The sequence below is a fragment of the Cordyceps militaris genome (genome assembly GCF_000225605.1).
Source record: "Cordyceps militaris CM01 unplaced genomic scaffold CCM_S00005, whole genome shotgun sequence".
NCBI classification, from domain to species: domain Eukaryota; kingdom Fungi; phylum Ascomycota; class Sordariomycetes; order Hypocreales; family Cordycipitaceae; genus Cordyceps; species Cordyceps militaris.
In genome coordinates this window covers 1,812,742-1,827,824 of record NW_006271973.1, presented here as the reverse complement: position 1 = coordinate 1,827,824, position 15,083 = coordinate 1,812,742, and the positions used below count along the sequence as shown (strand labels likewise).

Below are 15,083 nucleotides of genomic sequence, written 5' to 3'. Positions count from 1 at the left end.
GCGCCGTGGCCGGCTGCCACAGCGCGAGTGCGGCCAGCGGCGGCGCGAGCGGGTTGAGCAGCACCCGCGGCAGCGCCGACGAGAAGTAGTAGTGCCACGGGGAGGTGCCCCAGTCGGACGAGGCGCCGAGCACGGCGTTGTAGTAGAACCCGGCGAGCTCGGGCCAGAGCGGCACGCGCTGCCAAAAGTACGAGTCGATGGGCACGGTGAGCGCGAGCGCACCGAGGGACAGCGCGGCGAGCAGCGGGATGAGCTGCGCGAGCGTGGCCCGCCCCCGCACGAGCAGCATGAGGCACGTGCTGCAGAGAAGGAGCGCCGTCTCGGCGCGGAACACGGCGGCGGAGAGCACGAGAAACAGGAGGGCCTGCTTCTGACGCGCGTTTGCGAGCGCGGGCGTGGCCTTGGGTAGGAGAAACGCCGAAGCGAGCGTGGCTGGAAAGGGGGGAGGGTAAAAGTCAGCTTCATGACAAGGCAAGAAGGAGGAGAAACGGGGGTAAAAAACGCACTCAGACCAAAGGAAAACATGTTGGGCAGCGTCCTGCCGAGGTAAAACATGACGTGAAACTGTCCCAGCATGAGCGCGACCCACCAGCGGCCGGTAGCCCGGCCAAACGCGGCGTCGAGCGCGCGGCGAAAGACGAGCAGGCATGCGGCGTTGGCGGCAGCCAGCACGGCGCGCACCACGCCCTGGACGGCGGCGAAGCCGAGGAGCGCAATCAGCGGCTGGCTCGCTGCGGCGAGCACGACGGCGCCGGTAAACGTGCGCGGCACGGCGCCGGGAAAGGCAAAGTGGTCGTAGGTGGAGGTGAGGGCGGCGCCGGCGGTCGGCGTGCCGTAGACGAGAATGTCGTGCGCGGCTTGCAGGTTGAAGGACTCCTCGACCTTGGTGTGCGGCGCGACGAGGAGGTGCGCGAGCGGCACGGCGAAGAGCAGCGCGTTGAGCGCGAGGTCTGGCGGCGCACGTCTGGGTTAGCGATGGAAGGTGGTGAGAGAGTGTGAGGAGGGAGGGGAGGTGGTACCGAACGGGTTGGGTGCCATGATGGGTTGGTTGGGCGCAGGGGCCCCGCGCGTGAGGATGGTGGCAGTCGGAGATGAAGGCCGGAGATGGGGCGAGAATTATTCGGTAGAGTGTTTTATGTGTTGGTGATGCTGCTGGCGTTTGAATGATGGGAGATGTTGATCTGGCGTGAAGCGCGCAGGGGCGAAAATTAGTGGAGTTGGCGCGGCTGCTGCCTGCCATACCAACTTGTTTCATTATCAATTCCATAGATCATGATAGCAAATTTTCTGGTCACTTTGAGCTCTGCAGAGTCTCCAGCTGCGAAAATTGAAAAGGCTTCAACTTGTCCCGACACCCTTAAAAAGACCGAGCCGGACCAACTTTTGTAGTTTTTCAGCGTGTAAGTCGAGGAGAGACAAGTTGGAAACCCTCCTACGGCAGGCCATTATGAGAAAACTAACACTTCACCATACTGTTCTAAACAGGGTTAAAGAGGCTTTCAAGTACTATTTGATTCTTTTTCGGATGGCGAAGAAATAAGTTTCTTCCGTGGGGGGAGACTGACGTTGCAAGCCACTGCTGATTCTAACAAGTTTCCCCCAACGCGCGGCGGTACTTCGCCCGAGCCATTCCCACTACACCCCCCCTTAGGGCGGAGACATTTTTTCATGGTTGTTTCCTCATGTACCGGGCGCTGGAGCTGGCGCTGTTTGTCTAGACTTCGATGGCGTGTGATGCGAATCAGTGGGATAGAGATATAATACAGAATAAACGCTAACCAGATATCCTCAGTAGGGCTAATGGTCTAGTGGTATGATTTTCCGTTCGCATGTTCAAACGTGTAACTCGGAAAGGTCCCGCGTTCAATCCGCGGTTAGTCCAGATTCTTTCCAGGAAGGATTTCTTTTTTGCATCTTCCCCTCCGTGATTGGAAAATATTCTTTCCATTTTTGCATTTTATATGTATAGTGAATGCCCCCCGATTGCATGTGCTGTTCCTTTAATTGCCTCAAACAACGCTAGCTTTAGCTTTTAGTGAGGGCCAACGATATCACTTCCTTGGTCAACTATTCGCCGTAGCTGAAAAAAGGAATGAATTGCCTGCCGATACTCTCAGGCTTGGCAGCGGAAACCTAATATTAACAATATCCAAAATAGGCAAGATTACATTCGAAAAAGCAGTTGCCTCCCGAGAACAAATGACACGTTTCCCCCCAGCGCCGATAATTCTTTTTTACATAGTCGGACAAGCCGTCCGGGCTTCATATAACCAAGGGTCCAAAAAAGTGAAGCGGCAAAAAAGATCCAGATTGTACATGACATCATCCTGAAGAGATGTGAAACTCTCTCCCGCCGATGCAAATTTCAATACTCCGGCGCTATGATAAAAGATTGGTGCTCTTCTTGCGGCCTAGTCCCATGCTCAGCCGGCTTTTTGTTTTCTCCTTTTCGGGTGCGTCGCCGTTTACAATAGCTTCACCGGCAGCTTCATCGCTGTTTCGCTCTTTTCCGAATAAGCCAAATGCTTTGCGGCTGCCTGATTTGCTGCCGCGCTTTGAACGGTCGAGGAAGCCAAAAGCGCCACCGTTGCCCTCCTCTTTCTTCCGTGAGTCATCTTCCTTAGCAGCTGACTTCTTGCTCGCCTGAAGAACCTTTTCCAATTGATCCTGCTCTTGCCGACGAGCCTGGATCACGGAAATAGCCTGATCGCGACGCTTCCGCTCGTGCTCCCTCATTTCCTTGTCCTTGGCTTTCAGCTCGTCCTTCTCATGCTGGCGAGCGGCCTTTTCCGCAGCTTCGCGCTCCTTCTTTTCTCGCTTCAGCTCATCCTTTGACTTGGCTGAATTTACTGTTGAGGGAACAGCAGGTGTCGGGGGTACCAATCCTTGGCTTGCATTTGGCGACTGCAACGTTAGGTCCGGTGCCGTTCTGGCGTGGGCCAAGCTGGAGAGTTGGTCCTGCTCCGATAGCACAGGCGTTGGTTGTGTCTTTTGTCGAGATATGGGCGTTTCGTCTGCTTTGTCGCTTTCCTCGTGCGCAATATTGGCGGCCTCTGTAGCGAGTCGAACCTCTTCTCTGCCCTCAGCCTCTTGCTCGGCGCGGACTTTCTCGAATGTCGTTTCTTGGTAGAATAAAAGGTAGGCTGTCGCCATTCCCGGCCTGTCACCGAAGAAATTTCGAACAAAATGCTTGTCCACAGGCTCGACCATCTCGTCGTCAAACAAAAGCCAACCGCGGTCTCTAGTCTTAATGATAGACACATAATGTCCGTGATATCCATTGCCTCCAATGTGAACGATGACTGCGTAAAGTTCATAGAGGCGATCTGGGTCTTCCGCCTCGTCGGCCGTATGAAACATACGAAGATGGTAGGGGTAGACAACCCTGTGGAATAGCTTCTGGACACGGCTATAGTCTTCTGTGTATTTGAAACGGTTTAGATGCAGGGTGAGAACCTTGGGTAGCTTCTTGACCCTCATTCGCTTTTCGGCTTCTTGGAGACCACCGCAATGGTCACACTGAAATTTGTCCCTCTCGCATAGCATTTCTTCAGCAGAGAACTTGCGCAGGCAAGACGAGACGGAAGTATGTTCATCTAGAGCGATAGATAGATCCAGAAAAGTCTGATCCCGCCGCGATGCTGTCTCGCAGGTGAGACATTTTGTTTCTGACGTCACAATGCCTTCAAAAACATCGTGGACCCAGCCGGTACCAGGCGAGTTGTAAGGTGAACCAGATTGGAGTCCTACCGAGAGGCCGTTATTAAGAGATTCGATTGAGCCGTTCGTGGCGGCACCTGTATCGATATGATCTTGAATGTGCTTGGCGTGGTTATCGACGCTGGCAATGACGTCTGTGAGAACGAGGCGTAGAAATTCATGGGCATCCTGGTGATTTGAGCTCTGAAACATCTCATTGTCGCGCTTAAAGATTTCCAAGAAGCGTTGCGGACTCAAAACTCCGGTTCTCGAGTTGCTCTGTGTGACGGCCATGAATATGTCTTTGAGCCCCGTGAATGTACATTCGTCCATGCCAAAGGGCACATGATTTTCTTGGGCGAGCTCAAGAATTGGACCTTTGAGCATGGCCTGCTTCTTCTTGTATTCTGGGGTGTCTGGTTTGTCTTCTGGTTTGACGGGCGGTTGGCCGGGAAGGGGTTGACCGGCGTTGATGGCGTGGCGCTGCTTGAGGGCCTGCGACGTAGACAGTTTGGGCGGCTTTTGCGGCGTAGCAGACGTTGCAGGTGTGACGGGCGGTCTAATAGTGACATTTGGCTTGTACGAGGGGCGATTGGGGGTATCGGTCGGGGATAGAGAGGGATAGTTGAGGACGCCTTCGCGGAATTGGTCGGAGTGGAAGAGGGCTTGGACGATGGAGTTGCAGTAGCTAGGTAGCGTTAATAGTGTCGTTGTCAGCATCAGACGGTGCTATTTACCAGGTATTTCCAAACTATCGTGGTAGGGATTAGCTTGTTTGTTGGGGCATTGAGGGCGACACGCTGTCTCAGATGGGATCTACTTACGTTCTCGAAGCCTAGGAACCTGTCGCGGCCGTCTTGAGTGAGTGCGCCGGCGTTTTGGAGCATCTTCTCCAGAGGAGTGACTTCGGTGGTGATATCATTCTTCTTGGGGGTAGCATCCTTGGCGGCAGGCGTGGTGGAGGGCTATAGATGTTATTCTAGTCAGCGTTTGGCGGCGTGGTGATGGTGACGCTTCGACCCGCAAAAGCGCATGCGGGATTGGAGCAGCTGGGGGTGGGCAGGCGCGTGCTGGAGGGAGCAAACGTACTGTGCCAGAGCTCTTGATTTTGTTAAAGAGGCTAGGCATGGCGGCAAGGGAGCGCGAGGGCGCACAGCGTCGGTGGAAGCAGGTATGTCGAGAGTGTCTGCGGGGAGACGTGGTGTTTGTGTTGTGGTGGTTGGTGGTTGGTGGTTGGTGGTGGGCGAGAAGAACCTCAGCTAGGGCGAGGCCAGGCGAGGCTGACAGCGAGCGAGCAGCAGCGCGGGTGCCGCTCTAGAACGTGGGCAATTGCTGGTATGAGGGGCTCATTCGGAGGGTAGTCGGGAGGGGGGACGGGAGAGGGAAGGGGAGGATGGCAAGTGGAAGCAGAAGCGGAAGAAGAGAGAAGTGGTAAAAGCTAATGTTGTGTGGTGAGGATGGGGGAGCAGTGTACGGATACCTAGTAGTGAGCGGAGTTGGAAATGCGGAGGCGAGTTGGGTCTGGCTGGGGTGCGTAAAGTGAGACTTTTGATTTTTGGCAGCGCAGAACGACTGCAGTACGGACGGAGCACCAGAGCCGGGCTGAGGCTGCGGCCAGGGCAAGTTCTTGGTGTCTTTGGTGGCTGTGGCTTGGGTTATTAGGGTGCTGGTACAGCGGGCCGGGGTGTGCCTGAATTGCCAAGGCGCACAAGTGGGATGGATGATGATGGTGGAAGAAAAAGAGTCGGAAAACAACGACAAGTCCAAAAGTAGGCGATGCTATTCGCAACAAAGAAATGGCACAAAATAAGGTTGAGCATGGGAGGCAGCTGACGATGACGAGGCAACGAGGGCAGCAGACCAACAAGTCGGGCTGCGGGCGCTGAAAGAAGTCAAAAAGCCGCTATTGGACGGCGGATTTCCTACTCCGTACTAGCCCATGGGTAGGTCAACTGTGCGTTTTGGGGGGTTTCCAGGGGACTTTTGGAGGGAAATCGGCTTTGGAGGGAACAGAAGCCTCTTGCAGGGGAGCCACGGGGCAGGCAGTGGGGAGGGAGCCTTAATTAGTCCCGAACGCAAGCCACTGGGGGAGCGTCGACCTCCTGGTACGCAATGCGCATTACTGCAGGCTGCTAATAATATCATTATATCTCGCCTCTCTTGTTTGGTCGTTTCATGCGCCATCCTGATGCGCACTGCTAGTGGTATCACATTCAAGCGTCACGTTGCAGTTGGCACCACCATTGACGCTGCTGCTCGGTTGATAGTCCAGCCAACTGATGCAATAAACGAATCCTCCTCAGAGCCAAGGTACCTATCAGAGTGTTTTGATACGCTCGTTTGCCACGCCGCTGGTGGGCACTAACAATTTATGGCGCCGAGTACGTGAGTAAATTAGCCCTGCCATCCCTCACACCACTACGAATTACTTCCATCCCATCCCCATCAGCTTCACCACACCCGCGATTCAGCCCCAACCCATCCATCCGCAGCCGCTAGCCCACCCATCCTGCAATCCTAGTTACATTGCCAGCGATCCTCAGACTACAATGACGTCCTGCCAGTTGCCTGGCTGCCATGGTCGTCGCCAAACGACCAATATATCGCCCTGCTACAGGGCAAACGCACGACAAGCAAGACAGCCTCCTCGACCCTCATCCCAGCCTGCCAATGCTGCTCACTTGTGTCCTGCATACTGCCATGCACTGTTCGCTAGTTAGCGTTTCGACGGCGCTTGCAGGCCGTTTCGACCTCTCCCCCACCTTCCCAACAGCTACAGCCAATAATTTCGGGTGCGTCGTTACTCGAGCCTGGTCTTCCGCCATGATTACTTGCCAGAGTGGCCGCCGACAGCCCTGGCGACCTAGAACACCGTCCACTGACCATGCTCCAGTTTGTGGGTACTGCCTAATTGACCTTGCTCCCGCATTCAAACCACCGGCATCCCCTAGATAAAGAGCTCCCTTCTTTCTCATCAAAACAGGCAGCTGCGAGTGGCTCATCCTCAAAACCCCACGCGGCGTCGCGATAGCGCACCCCAGCTACTGCGGGGTGGTGCCATGGTGCGATGCGAACATGTGCCGTTGGTTGCTCCCCTTTGAAAGCGGCTGTCAACGCGTGGCAGCTACCAGTAGCTCCCTTATCCCGTCAGGATGCTTCGTATGCAACCCCAAATTCTCAGTGCGATGGAATTCGAGTTTCTCCCGTCGCATATTTCCTTCCGCGGCTGATTCGGCCCGTTCTCATGCGCGCCGGAAGCCATCGACGTCGTGGTGGATGGTCTCCCAATACCCTAGCCAATCTGGCTAGCTGCCAAGTTTTGGTGACCACAAGTCGCAGCTAACATGCGATGAGCGCAGCCCTCTGCTCTCTTATCACCCGTAACTAATGTATGGTCATACTTGGCCGCAATAGATAAAGAAGACCGAATGTGTTCCCTGGTACTATCCGTAGCAACGACCTTCGCCTCATATGTCTTCCTAGAAGCCAATTATAGCGTCGTCCACCCGTAGAGCTCAGCTTGTGCATATACATCAGCCTCGTGACTTCGGAATAGCAAGTCTGGCTAGGCTTTCGCTAGCGGCGTAGTAAGGCAGGGTTGTAACGAACCATAACCACTACTAGCGAGAGAGCTCGCTTGACGATCCTATCATCCGAAACCCCCACAGGGAGAGCGTGTGGATCTTATCCTTAACTTACATCTAGTCTACGTTTGGTTACATGTTGATCGATCATTGGACTACATATCCGATGGTCAAACCAAGCAAGCTCAGACTCTGAGAGGGCAATAAAAAACTTGTCTTGGTATTTCGGACAACAAGGTAGGACTAACAATACAAAAGGTCAAAGAGCGACAGCCCATCCTACCTACTTCTTCTGCTCGGCGGGAGGTGCTGTACCGCCCGTGGTCGGGAAGCCCATGAAAATCTTGAAGTAGTCCTGCGTCTGTATTAGCACCAATGTCACAGGAAGACCACGAAAAGCGTGGGGGGTACCTACATAAATCATCCACTGCAGACCAGTCAAGGTACCAATCATGACGGTACGAACAGGCAGGCCGTTCCAGAGACCACCAAACCCAATGTCCTTGTAGATGCGGCCGACGGCGCCGCCAAACGCCTCGCCCGGCGCGCGGCTCGCGTTGAGCTTGCTGACCATGACGTCGGCCGGGTGCGAGACAACGGCGCACAGAATACCCGCGAGATAACCGGCCGAAAACGAGACGCCCGTCTGCGCGGCCTTGGAGTAGTCGGCCTTGCTGCCCGGCAGGCGCGCGTACATCATCTCGACAATCGTCTCGAACGAGGCAAACTTCATCATGGTGTACGGGATCTGGCGGCCCCAGAGCGGATAGATGCCCTTGTACAGGCCGGCCGCGCCCTCGGCCGCGACAATTTTGCTGATGCCGTCCAGCGTCCCCTTGTATGGGTTGGGGATGGTGCCCTGGGAGCGGACCTTGACGGCTTCAAACGGGCAGAGCGCAATGTCGGCGAGAAACTCGGCCGACGCCGACGCGACGAGGTAGAGGCCCGTCTTGTACTTGGCGGCGGCATCGGGGCCGGCGGCGTCGGCGTACGTCTTTTTGAAGAACTCGTACCAGCCGTACTTGAAGGCGCCCTGGGCCGAGTAGCCGAGCAGCGTCGGGGACCAGCCGGTGAAGATGCCGCGGACGCCCTCGGCGCGGTAGATTCTGCTCCACGCCTGCACGTTGCTCGTGTACAGCTTGGCGTCGACCTGGCGGCGCGTCTTGACGAGGTCGAGCGGCGTGACGGCGGCGTGGGTGAGACCCTGCGCGCGGACGTGCATGTGTTAGCAATCTGCCGCTCTTGCGCGGGAAGGGCGCGCCCGCCCGAGTTCAACTGACACAGGCCATGAGACCGCCAAAGGTGCAGGCGGCGTAGTAGGATCCCGAGTAGAGCTCCATCTTGGCCGGGTTGGGTTTGGCTCGGATGGCGGCGCGGTCGAATTCCCGCTGCGCCTCGGCGCTCAGCTGCTTGGCCTTGTCCTTGGCATCGTCGACGACGGACAGGGCGCCGTACAGCTCCGACTGGGCCTGGTACGGGGTGGGCCGGCCGGGCGTGAAGCGGACGGGTACACCGGGTGGCGTGTACATGGCGCCGGGGACGGCGTCCAACGAAGGGTAATAATAAGACACCATGGTTCAAGAGACACGATGGCACAAAAAGCGATTGATGAACTGGCCAATGCTTGGCAATCGGATGACGAGCAGGTGAAAGGGGATGACGAGGGACAAATTGTGGAGCGTTGTTATGGTTATATAAGACAGCGGCACAGCTAACACAGCTTATAGAGGACTAATAGAAAGTAAAGATAATAGGGAAATTAGCCTTACATTGGATAAAGCTACAAGGAAAAACAATTACTCTATATATCCTATAATCCTTAATATAAGGTATTGAGTAATATTTTATAATAGTAATTATATAATAACTTTCAAGGTAATTATAACCTACTTTATACTAAAAAAAAGTCTTACTTTATACCGAAAAGCTACCTACTCTATACCTAGGAATCTAACTAGTTTACATAAAATTAGTAGGAGTAATAATAGATAGCCTAGAAGCCAGAGGACTAATCTCCTATTACCTAGTGTATCTAGTACATATATTTACTATCCTACTAGATAGAACTTTAATTTAAGAACTATATCTCTTCTCCTATGTATGCCCTGTTAGTCCTAATAATGATGGGACAAAATACTTGTATGGATTATTTAGAATGCTGGTAGTCCGACTTATGATCTCTCTGTATTATGTATTTTTTTGTCACGACGATATTGAACCCTGGTGTTCAACAGCTCGTGGATAGTACGGCATAAACCTTCTTTCATCGGCGAGGTAAGGTTTCGCACATGTATTGTTCAATGTTATAAAATAGATTTCGATCAATTCCGATCATGGTTTAGCCCTGGCCTTCCGAGAATCTCGATAACTCCTGGATGGCTGGGTACTACTGGCTTGATTGATTCACCGCCTTAGCCTTATGCGTACTGTCTTTCTATTTCCAAGCACTAATTGTTCGTAAAACGTCCTTTTGCTCGAACTCGCGAGCCGTAAATGTAGAACATGAACGGTATAGGGATGTTGATGACAGCGAATACCGCGAAAACAGTAAAAGACCATTCGTTGCCTAAACGGGCGAACATATAAGGTATCGCAAGTGGAAGCCCAGCGGCAAAAACACTCCTCGCAAATGTGTTTGCGGCGAGCGCACTTGCACTCCAACACTGGAAGGAATCAACTAGATAGTTCAGAGCACTTGTGAAGATCACGTAGTAGCCAAACCCGAGCATGAAGACCCCACTGATAGTCGCAATCCAAGGTGTCGATCTTGATGACGTCCAACCAATGACAAATAGACCGCTTGCTAAAATCGTGGACGAGAACATCATTGGCGGGAGACGTGCTTCAGGCACGGCATTGAAGTCATTCAATCTGCACGAGCGGATGTAGTATTTTTGACTCCATGCACTAAATCCAGCTCCTAAAAAGATTCCCAGCATCATCGATAAGAAGGGAAGCGCGCCGGTCAAAGGATTCCATCCTCGGGTGTCTTGGAATAAGATGGGAAATGCTGCCAAGCTGGCGTAGAATATACCGTAGATGAACGATGAATAGATCGTGACAAGAAGACAAATGGGGGTCGCAAGAATTTGCAACGGGCGTAGGCCAAACTTGATGGCAAGAGCTGCAGCAGTAACCTTTGTCACAGCTCCCACGTGATACTTAATGCCTGTTTCTTTGCGTAGTCTTGATGCTTTGAATTCAAGAAGGGTCGGCGCATATGTTTCATCGATGAAGAAAAGACCAATAACAATTATCGTGCTCTGTAGAATAGCGGTGATCTCGGCGACTAAGTCAGTATAGGTCTTGCCCTGCGAAGGGTCATGGGAGACGTACGTACATATTCAACCCATCTCCAATTAACCTCGAACAGCACGATGACACCTCCTATGACTGGGGCAAGAGCCTGTCGAGATTACAGTTAGCGAATCAGAAGCCGATATAAGCAATTTCGCTCATTCTTACCGGGATACCGCACACGCAGATCGTATATAGGACAAATATGTTACCGCGCTCGGATGCGTTCCACATGTCAACAAATGCGCCTCCTGCACAAGTGATGGGGGCCGCTCCGAAAAACCCGGTGAGAAAGCGAGTGACTAGGAGGGTAGAAATATTTGGTGCTGCACCACTTACAAAAGAGAAAATGGCAGATGTCAGAAAGGGCAATAAGATTGGCCATTTACGACCGTATACCTCAGACATTGGAGCCCATATCAAAGGCCCGAACCCCCATCTAGTACGACGAACAAACAGTTAGTTGCGACAGTGGAAAGGCGGTAGCTGCAAAGTTATGCCAGCTTACCCGAGCAAGAGAAGGCTTGTACCAAGCAGAGCAATCTCTGTAGCGACTTCAAAGCGGTGTGCAATGTTGGACGTGGCCGGAGCGTACCTGCAGATGTCAAAGAATGGTCCTATTGTTGGGGGTTTCAAGGCCCTACGCTGTGCTGGCCCACACCGAGGCCATACTCGTTGCGCAATAGAGTATACTCGTCCTCATCTTCCTCTTCCTTGGCCAGTTGAGGGGGTCGTAAGGATCTGCAAGGCCTTCGAAGCCGACAACCAGGGTGTCCATATGCGGGGTAGGCAACACAATCGGACTGGCCATAGCTGTCATGATACTGTCCGTGCCTTCTCTATGGGCATTAATAGGTCGCAGGAGATTTATTTTCGACCGAGTGATATCAGGGGGAAATAATGAGACAGTAGTATGCTCGGAGCTTAGAGGGCGGTCAAAAGGACAAGTGCGATTGTCCACATGTTTTTACGAAGGACACAGGGACTGCAGAGAAGGGGCTGGCTGGCCGAAGTGGCAAATGCAGCTCCACAGCCTTGTCATAAATTGCTTGGGAAATACGACTTTTTCAATTTCAAATCAACGAGGTGTGCGAAAGCAAAAGCATTGACTCAAATTGCGCCGAATCTACATGTGGTGTGGGTAGTGGCTCAGTTATACTCGCTACTGCAGGATCTAATTACTCGGTCAACAATTGTGCTCTTATTAATTACTCGTGGTCGCGGCATCGGAGTTGCACAAAGATTGAAGATGCCATATAATTACAGACTGTTTCGATGGAAGTAGCATAGAAACCCTCTTTCTTCTGGTGCATATCGTATACCAAAGTGCTTTACGGAACTTGCTATGTGTCACGACCTATTTATAGTCATTTGCGAATAAGTAGCTATAAAAGAGCGATAACGCAACGAGGTGCCACTGGGGGAGGACTTCCCTCCTCCAGTGATCAATAACGTCATTATTGGGAACTACTTGCTACTACGCCACGATATTTTTGCTATCTCTCCTTTCACCTTCTTCGTACTAGCCGCATTCTTTGACATTATGTCCGACACGAACTGGTCTCTATGACTTGAGCACCTCCTGCATTCCTCCCATCAAGACAGAGTAGCTTGCTTCCTGGGCTTTATGATCCTGCTGAAACACGCTGTATTTCTCATCATGCCAGTCGCTGGCGCGGATTTCTCTGCCATTGCTGTCCTTGTACACAACGTTATCCTCTGGGCGGAGAAAGTATGCAATCGAGTAGCGCGGCTCCGGATTGTCGATCGGGACGACGCGATGAATGCATGAGTAAAGCTTGTTACCAGATGCAAATCGCAGAGAGTCGCCAACATTAATAACAGCATGTCCAGCCAACGGCTCGATGAACTCCCATGCTTCGGCTCCCGGGCGCTGAACCTGCAGACCCCACTGCTCACTGAAAAGAAGCGTCAAAGAACCAATATCGGTGTGTTGCTGGTGTCCGACACGCTGATCTGTTCTCAGATCGCCTGGTACGTAGCGGAACATGACAAGGGTAGTATTGGACGGCTCGTTGTCGCGATGAAAGCACTCAAACCGAGTATCCCCGGAACGGCCCATAGCGTTTGATAAGCTAGCAAGAATGAGCCTTGTAATGATACTGGAGCCAGCGACGAAGTTGCGAAACGTCGGGACCTCGTTCTTCACAATGCTAGGGACAGCTGGGTTGGGTTTCGAGAGCACATCTCGAGAAGTATAAGAAATCCGTTAGATCCCACCACGACATCTCGGCCCAAAGGCGGCTTACCTTGAGAGTTTCGTAACCATCTCTGGTGCCCTCTACAATACCAGCGTGGGTTCCGATTGCCTCGTAGCTACAAAGTCATTAACGAAGATACAACAGCGAAGGGAGTGCGAACTATGTTGGAAATTACCCGTCTCTTTGGCTTTCAAACCCTCTTTCATTCTTTTCGTGGAGCGGCGAGTCAAAGAATCTCTTCATTACGGCCAGTAGGTTTTGCAGATCTTCGAGCATTCGACTACTATCGAGACCCTGCAGATCAAGATAGAAGAAACCTTCGGTTTGGCACAAGTGCAACAACTTCTTGAGTTCAACGGGTTCTTGGGAAATTAGACGAGAAAAGTTGATTGTCTGAAGTTCAGCAACATCGGCCACCTTGCCCTGGTATTTCACAGCCTCTCTGGGGAGAATCATAGTGGCGACTAGAAAAAGGTAGCTTATAGAAGTGGAAAGAGTGGTAATAGCTGGGTGTGTCGGCCAGAATAAATGATACTGAACAAACCGTCACCCGTGCGGTTTTTATAGAATGCTCAAAGAATTTGCCACGCTGCGACAAGAGGAGGTTTAGCACGTCACTTGGAAAAATGAGAGTACAACTGATCAGTTTGGCCAGTTGCTTCACGTATGACAGAGCAAGTGCAGCCCGAGGCTGCACTTGCTTGGCTGACGGGTTCGGCCACCGGGCAATTGACGCGAAAGAGGAACTTTTGCGCCGCCATTGGAAATAATGCCTATCGAGGCTAATACTGCAGCTATATTAATGACTCAAACAGTGCATTGTTTCAGAAGAGGATGCGAAATGACACACACTTTGAACTACCTGAAGGCACTCTTTCTATCGGAGGCGTTTTTCACATCCCTGGCCTGGATTTTGTCGACCTGCCCGCAAACGCGAGCGGCTCATTTACCTATTTTGAGAGTAGTGGAAAGGCGGGATGCGATAGCACGTAGCCTTGGCATGCATACTTCGTCGCACTTAAGAATATGCCACAGGCAATCCGTTGGCAAGGCTCTGCAGAGCCAGCTTATGCCCCCTTCAGCCGCCCGAGCAGCTTCCGGATCCACAGCCACTCGCACCCCGGCTGCGGCAGAAGCGTCCCTGTTACAGTACACAGCGAATATTTGTTGGTTAAAGACTATAATGAAAGTTGAGCATTTTTGTGAGACCTACAGGAAAACAGAGCTTACAATCGTAGGTGAGGCGCTGGCGGTAGAAGCATCCCCCGAGGACGTCGTTGCGATTGCGCAGTAGTCCGAGGCGACTTTGCGACGCAGCATGACCAGATGGCGCTGCCCCCAGCAAGCCAATACCTTTATGAAGGCGTAGTTTGACGTGCTGCTGCAACATGCTGCCCTCCTTGATCCCGACCTTTCGGAGAGCGAATCCATGCACTGGACGGAGCTCGTGTGGGGCACGCGCCGGACAGGGCCCGGAGGAGCTCCGACCGCCGCCGAGCGAGTGCGCCGGATGGCCCTCTAGCGCTGACTATTGTTGGAAATAACTGAAATTGCGCTGGGGATTGTTTGAAACGTTGCAGTGATGGTGTTCATTGGGTCGCATTTCGGTGGTGTAGGGTGACAGTTGTGTTTGACGAGGGTAGCTGATGCGCTGTGGATCGAGTTCTAGGATGGGTCTTGTCACAGAAACCAACACGCAGGAACCGACAACGCTGACCGTGCACGATTTCAGTGTTGCCTAAGAACTAGATGGAAGAGGGAGGTTCGTCTTTTTAAAACTACTGCAACTACCTGTTCGATGAGCGATTGGTGCAGCACAGAGACTGCAGGGCAGCAACCTGCTACGAATACCTTGTTTGGCCAACAAAGTTTTCCGACGGGTGGTAATAACCATCCGTCCCAAGTCTCTCCCGTTATTATAATTATAACTTTATATTGTAGAGTCGTTACGAGGTAGGGAGCACGCGATGACCATTGACGAAAAGTACAAGTGTGACAGTGTGCCCCACCCACCTCAAATAATTGCGACAGTGGCGGGAAGGCACCATGATGGATTTCCTACACCACATATCCCCTCAACACCAGTTCCACGAGCCGACCTCTCCTTTTCGCCCCAACTGCATGACTGCTCTGTCAGGCTCACTCCCCACACATACACTTGCCAGTATGGCTTCACAAGCGACCAGCAAGTCCTCTTCACAGTGGGCAGCGCGTTATCGCGGGGTACGTCCAAACTTGCCAACGAAAAAAAAAACCCCCCATCAAACCCAACCCAGCACCG

General features: G+C 52.6%; 6 protein-coding genes across 6 annotated transcripts in view; 1 reads left to right on the top strand and 5 right to left on the bottom strand.

Moving 5' to 3' along the window:
• CCM_06927 (alpha-1,6-mannosyltransferase subunit (Ecm39), putative) overlaps positions 1–1,038 on the bottom strand; it is a gene marked incomplete at both ends in the record, with an annotated part of 1,822 nt that extends 784 nt beyond the window's left edge. The window contains 3 exons of the mRNA XM_006672065.1: positions 81–432; positions 507–950; positions 1,020–1,038. Of these exons, the coding sequence (XP_006672128.1) occupies positions 81–432; positions 507–950; positions 1,020–1,038 (815 nt within the window). The remainder of the gene's footprint in view (positions 1–80; positions 433–506; positions 951–1,019) is intronic.
• A 1,341-nt stretch (positions 1,039–2,379) lies between these two features.
• On the bottom strand, positions 2,380–5,819 carry CCM_06926 (ubiquitin C-terminal hydrolase CreB; the record flags this gene model as incomplete). Its single annotated transcript, XM_006672064.1, has 5 exons — positions 2,380–4,428; positions 4,524–4,664; positions 4,789–5,013; positions 5,285–5,389; positions 5,775–5,819. The coding sequence occupies 5 exons, from the start codon at positions 5,817–5,819 to the stop codon at positions 2,380–2,382; spliced, it is 2,565 nt and encodes an 854-aa protein (XP_006672127.1).
• Positions 5,820–7,566: 1,747 nt separating this feature from the next.
• CCM_06925 (mitochondrial phosphate carrier protein 2) lies at positions 7,567–8,857 on the bottom strand (the record flags this gene model as incomplete). The annotated part of the gene is made up of 2 exons (XM_006672063.1): positions 7,567–8,487; positions 8,564–8,857. The coding sequence occupies 2 exons, from the start codon at positions 8,855–8,857 to the stop codon at positions 7,567–7,569; spliced, it is 1,215 nt and encodes a 404-aa protein (XP_006672126.1).
• Positions 8,858–9,730: 873 nt separating this feature from the next.
• On the bottom strand, positions 9,731–11,391 carry CCM_06924 (MFS multidrug transporter, putative; the record flags this gene model as incomplete). Its single annotated transcript, XM_006672062.1, has 6 exons — positions 9,731–10,572; positions 10,620–10,689; positions 10,749–10,906; positions 10,970–11,019; positions 11,089–11,175; positions 11,225–11,391. 6 exons carry the CDS (start codon positions 11,389–11,391, stop codon positions 9,731–9,733), a joined length of 1,374 nt encoding a protein of 457 aa, XP_006672125.1.
• A 753-nt stretch (positions 11,392–12,144) lies between these two features.
• On the bottom strand, positions 12,145–13,258 carry CCM_06923 (2OG-Fe(II) oxygenase family oxidoreductase, putative; the record flags this gene model as incomplete). The annotated part of the gene is made up of 3 exons (XM_006672061.1): positions 12,145–12,754; positions 12,822–12,917; positions 12,978–13,258. 3 exons carry the CDS (start codon positions 13,256–13,258, stop codon positions 12,145–12,147), a joined length of 987 nt encoding a protein of 328 aa, XP_006672124.1.
• Positions 13,259–14,968: 1,710 nt separating this feature from the next.
• CCM_06922 (cystathionine beta-synthase, putative) overlaps positions 14,969–15,083 on the top strand; it is a gene marked incomplete at both ends in the record, with an annotated part of 735 nt that continues 620 nt past the window's right edge. The window contains one exon of the mRNA XM_006672060.1: positions 14,969–15,025. Coding sequence (XP_006672123.1) covers positions 14,969–15,025 — 57 coding nt within the window. The remainder of the gene's footprint in view (positions 15,026–15,083) is intronic.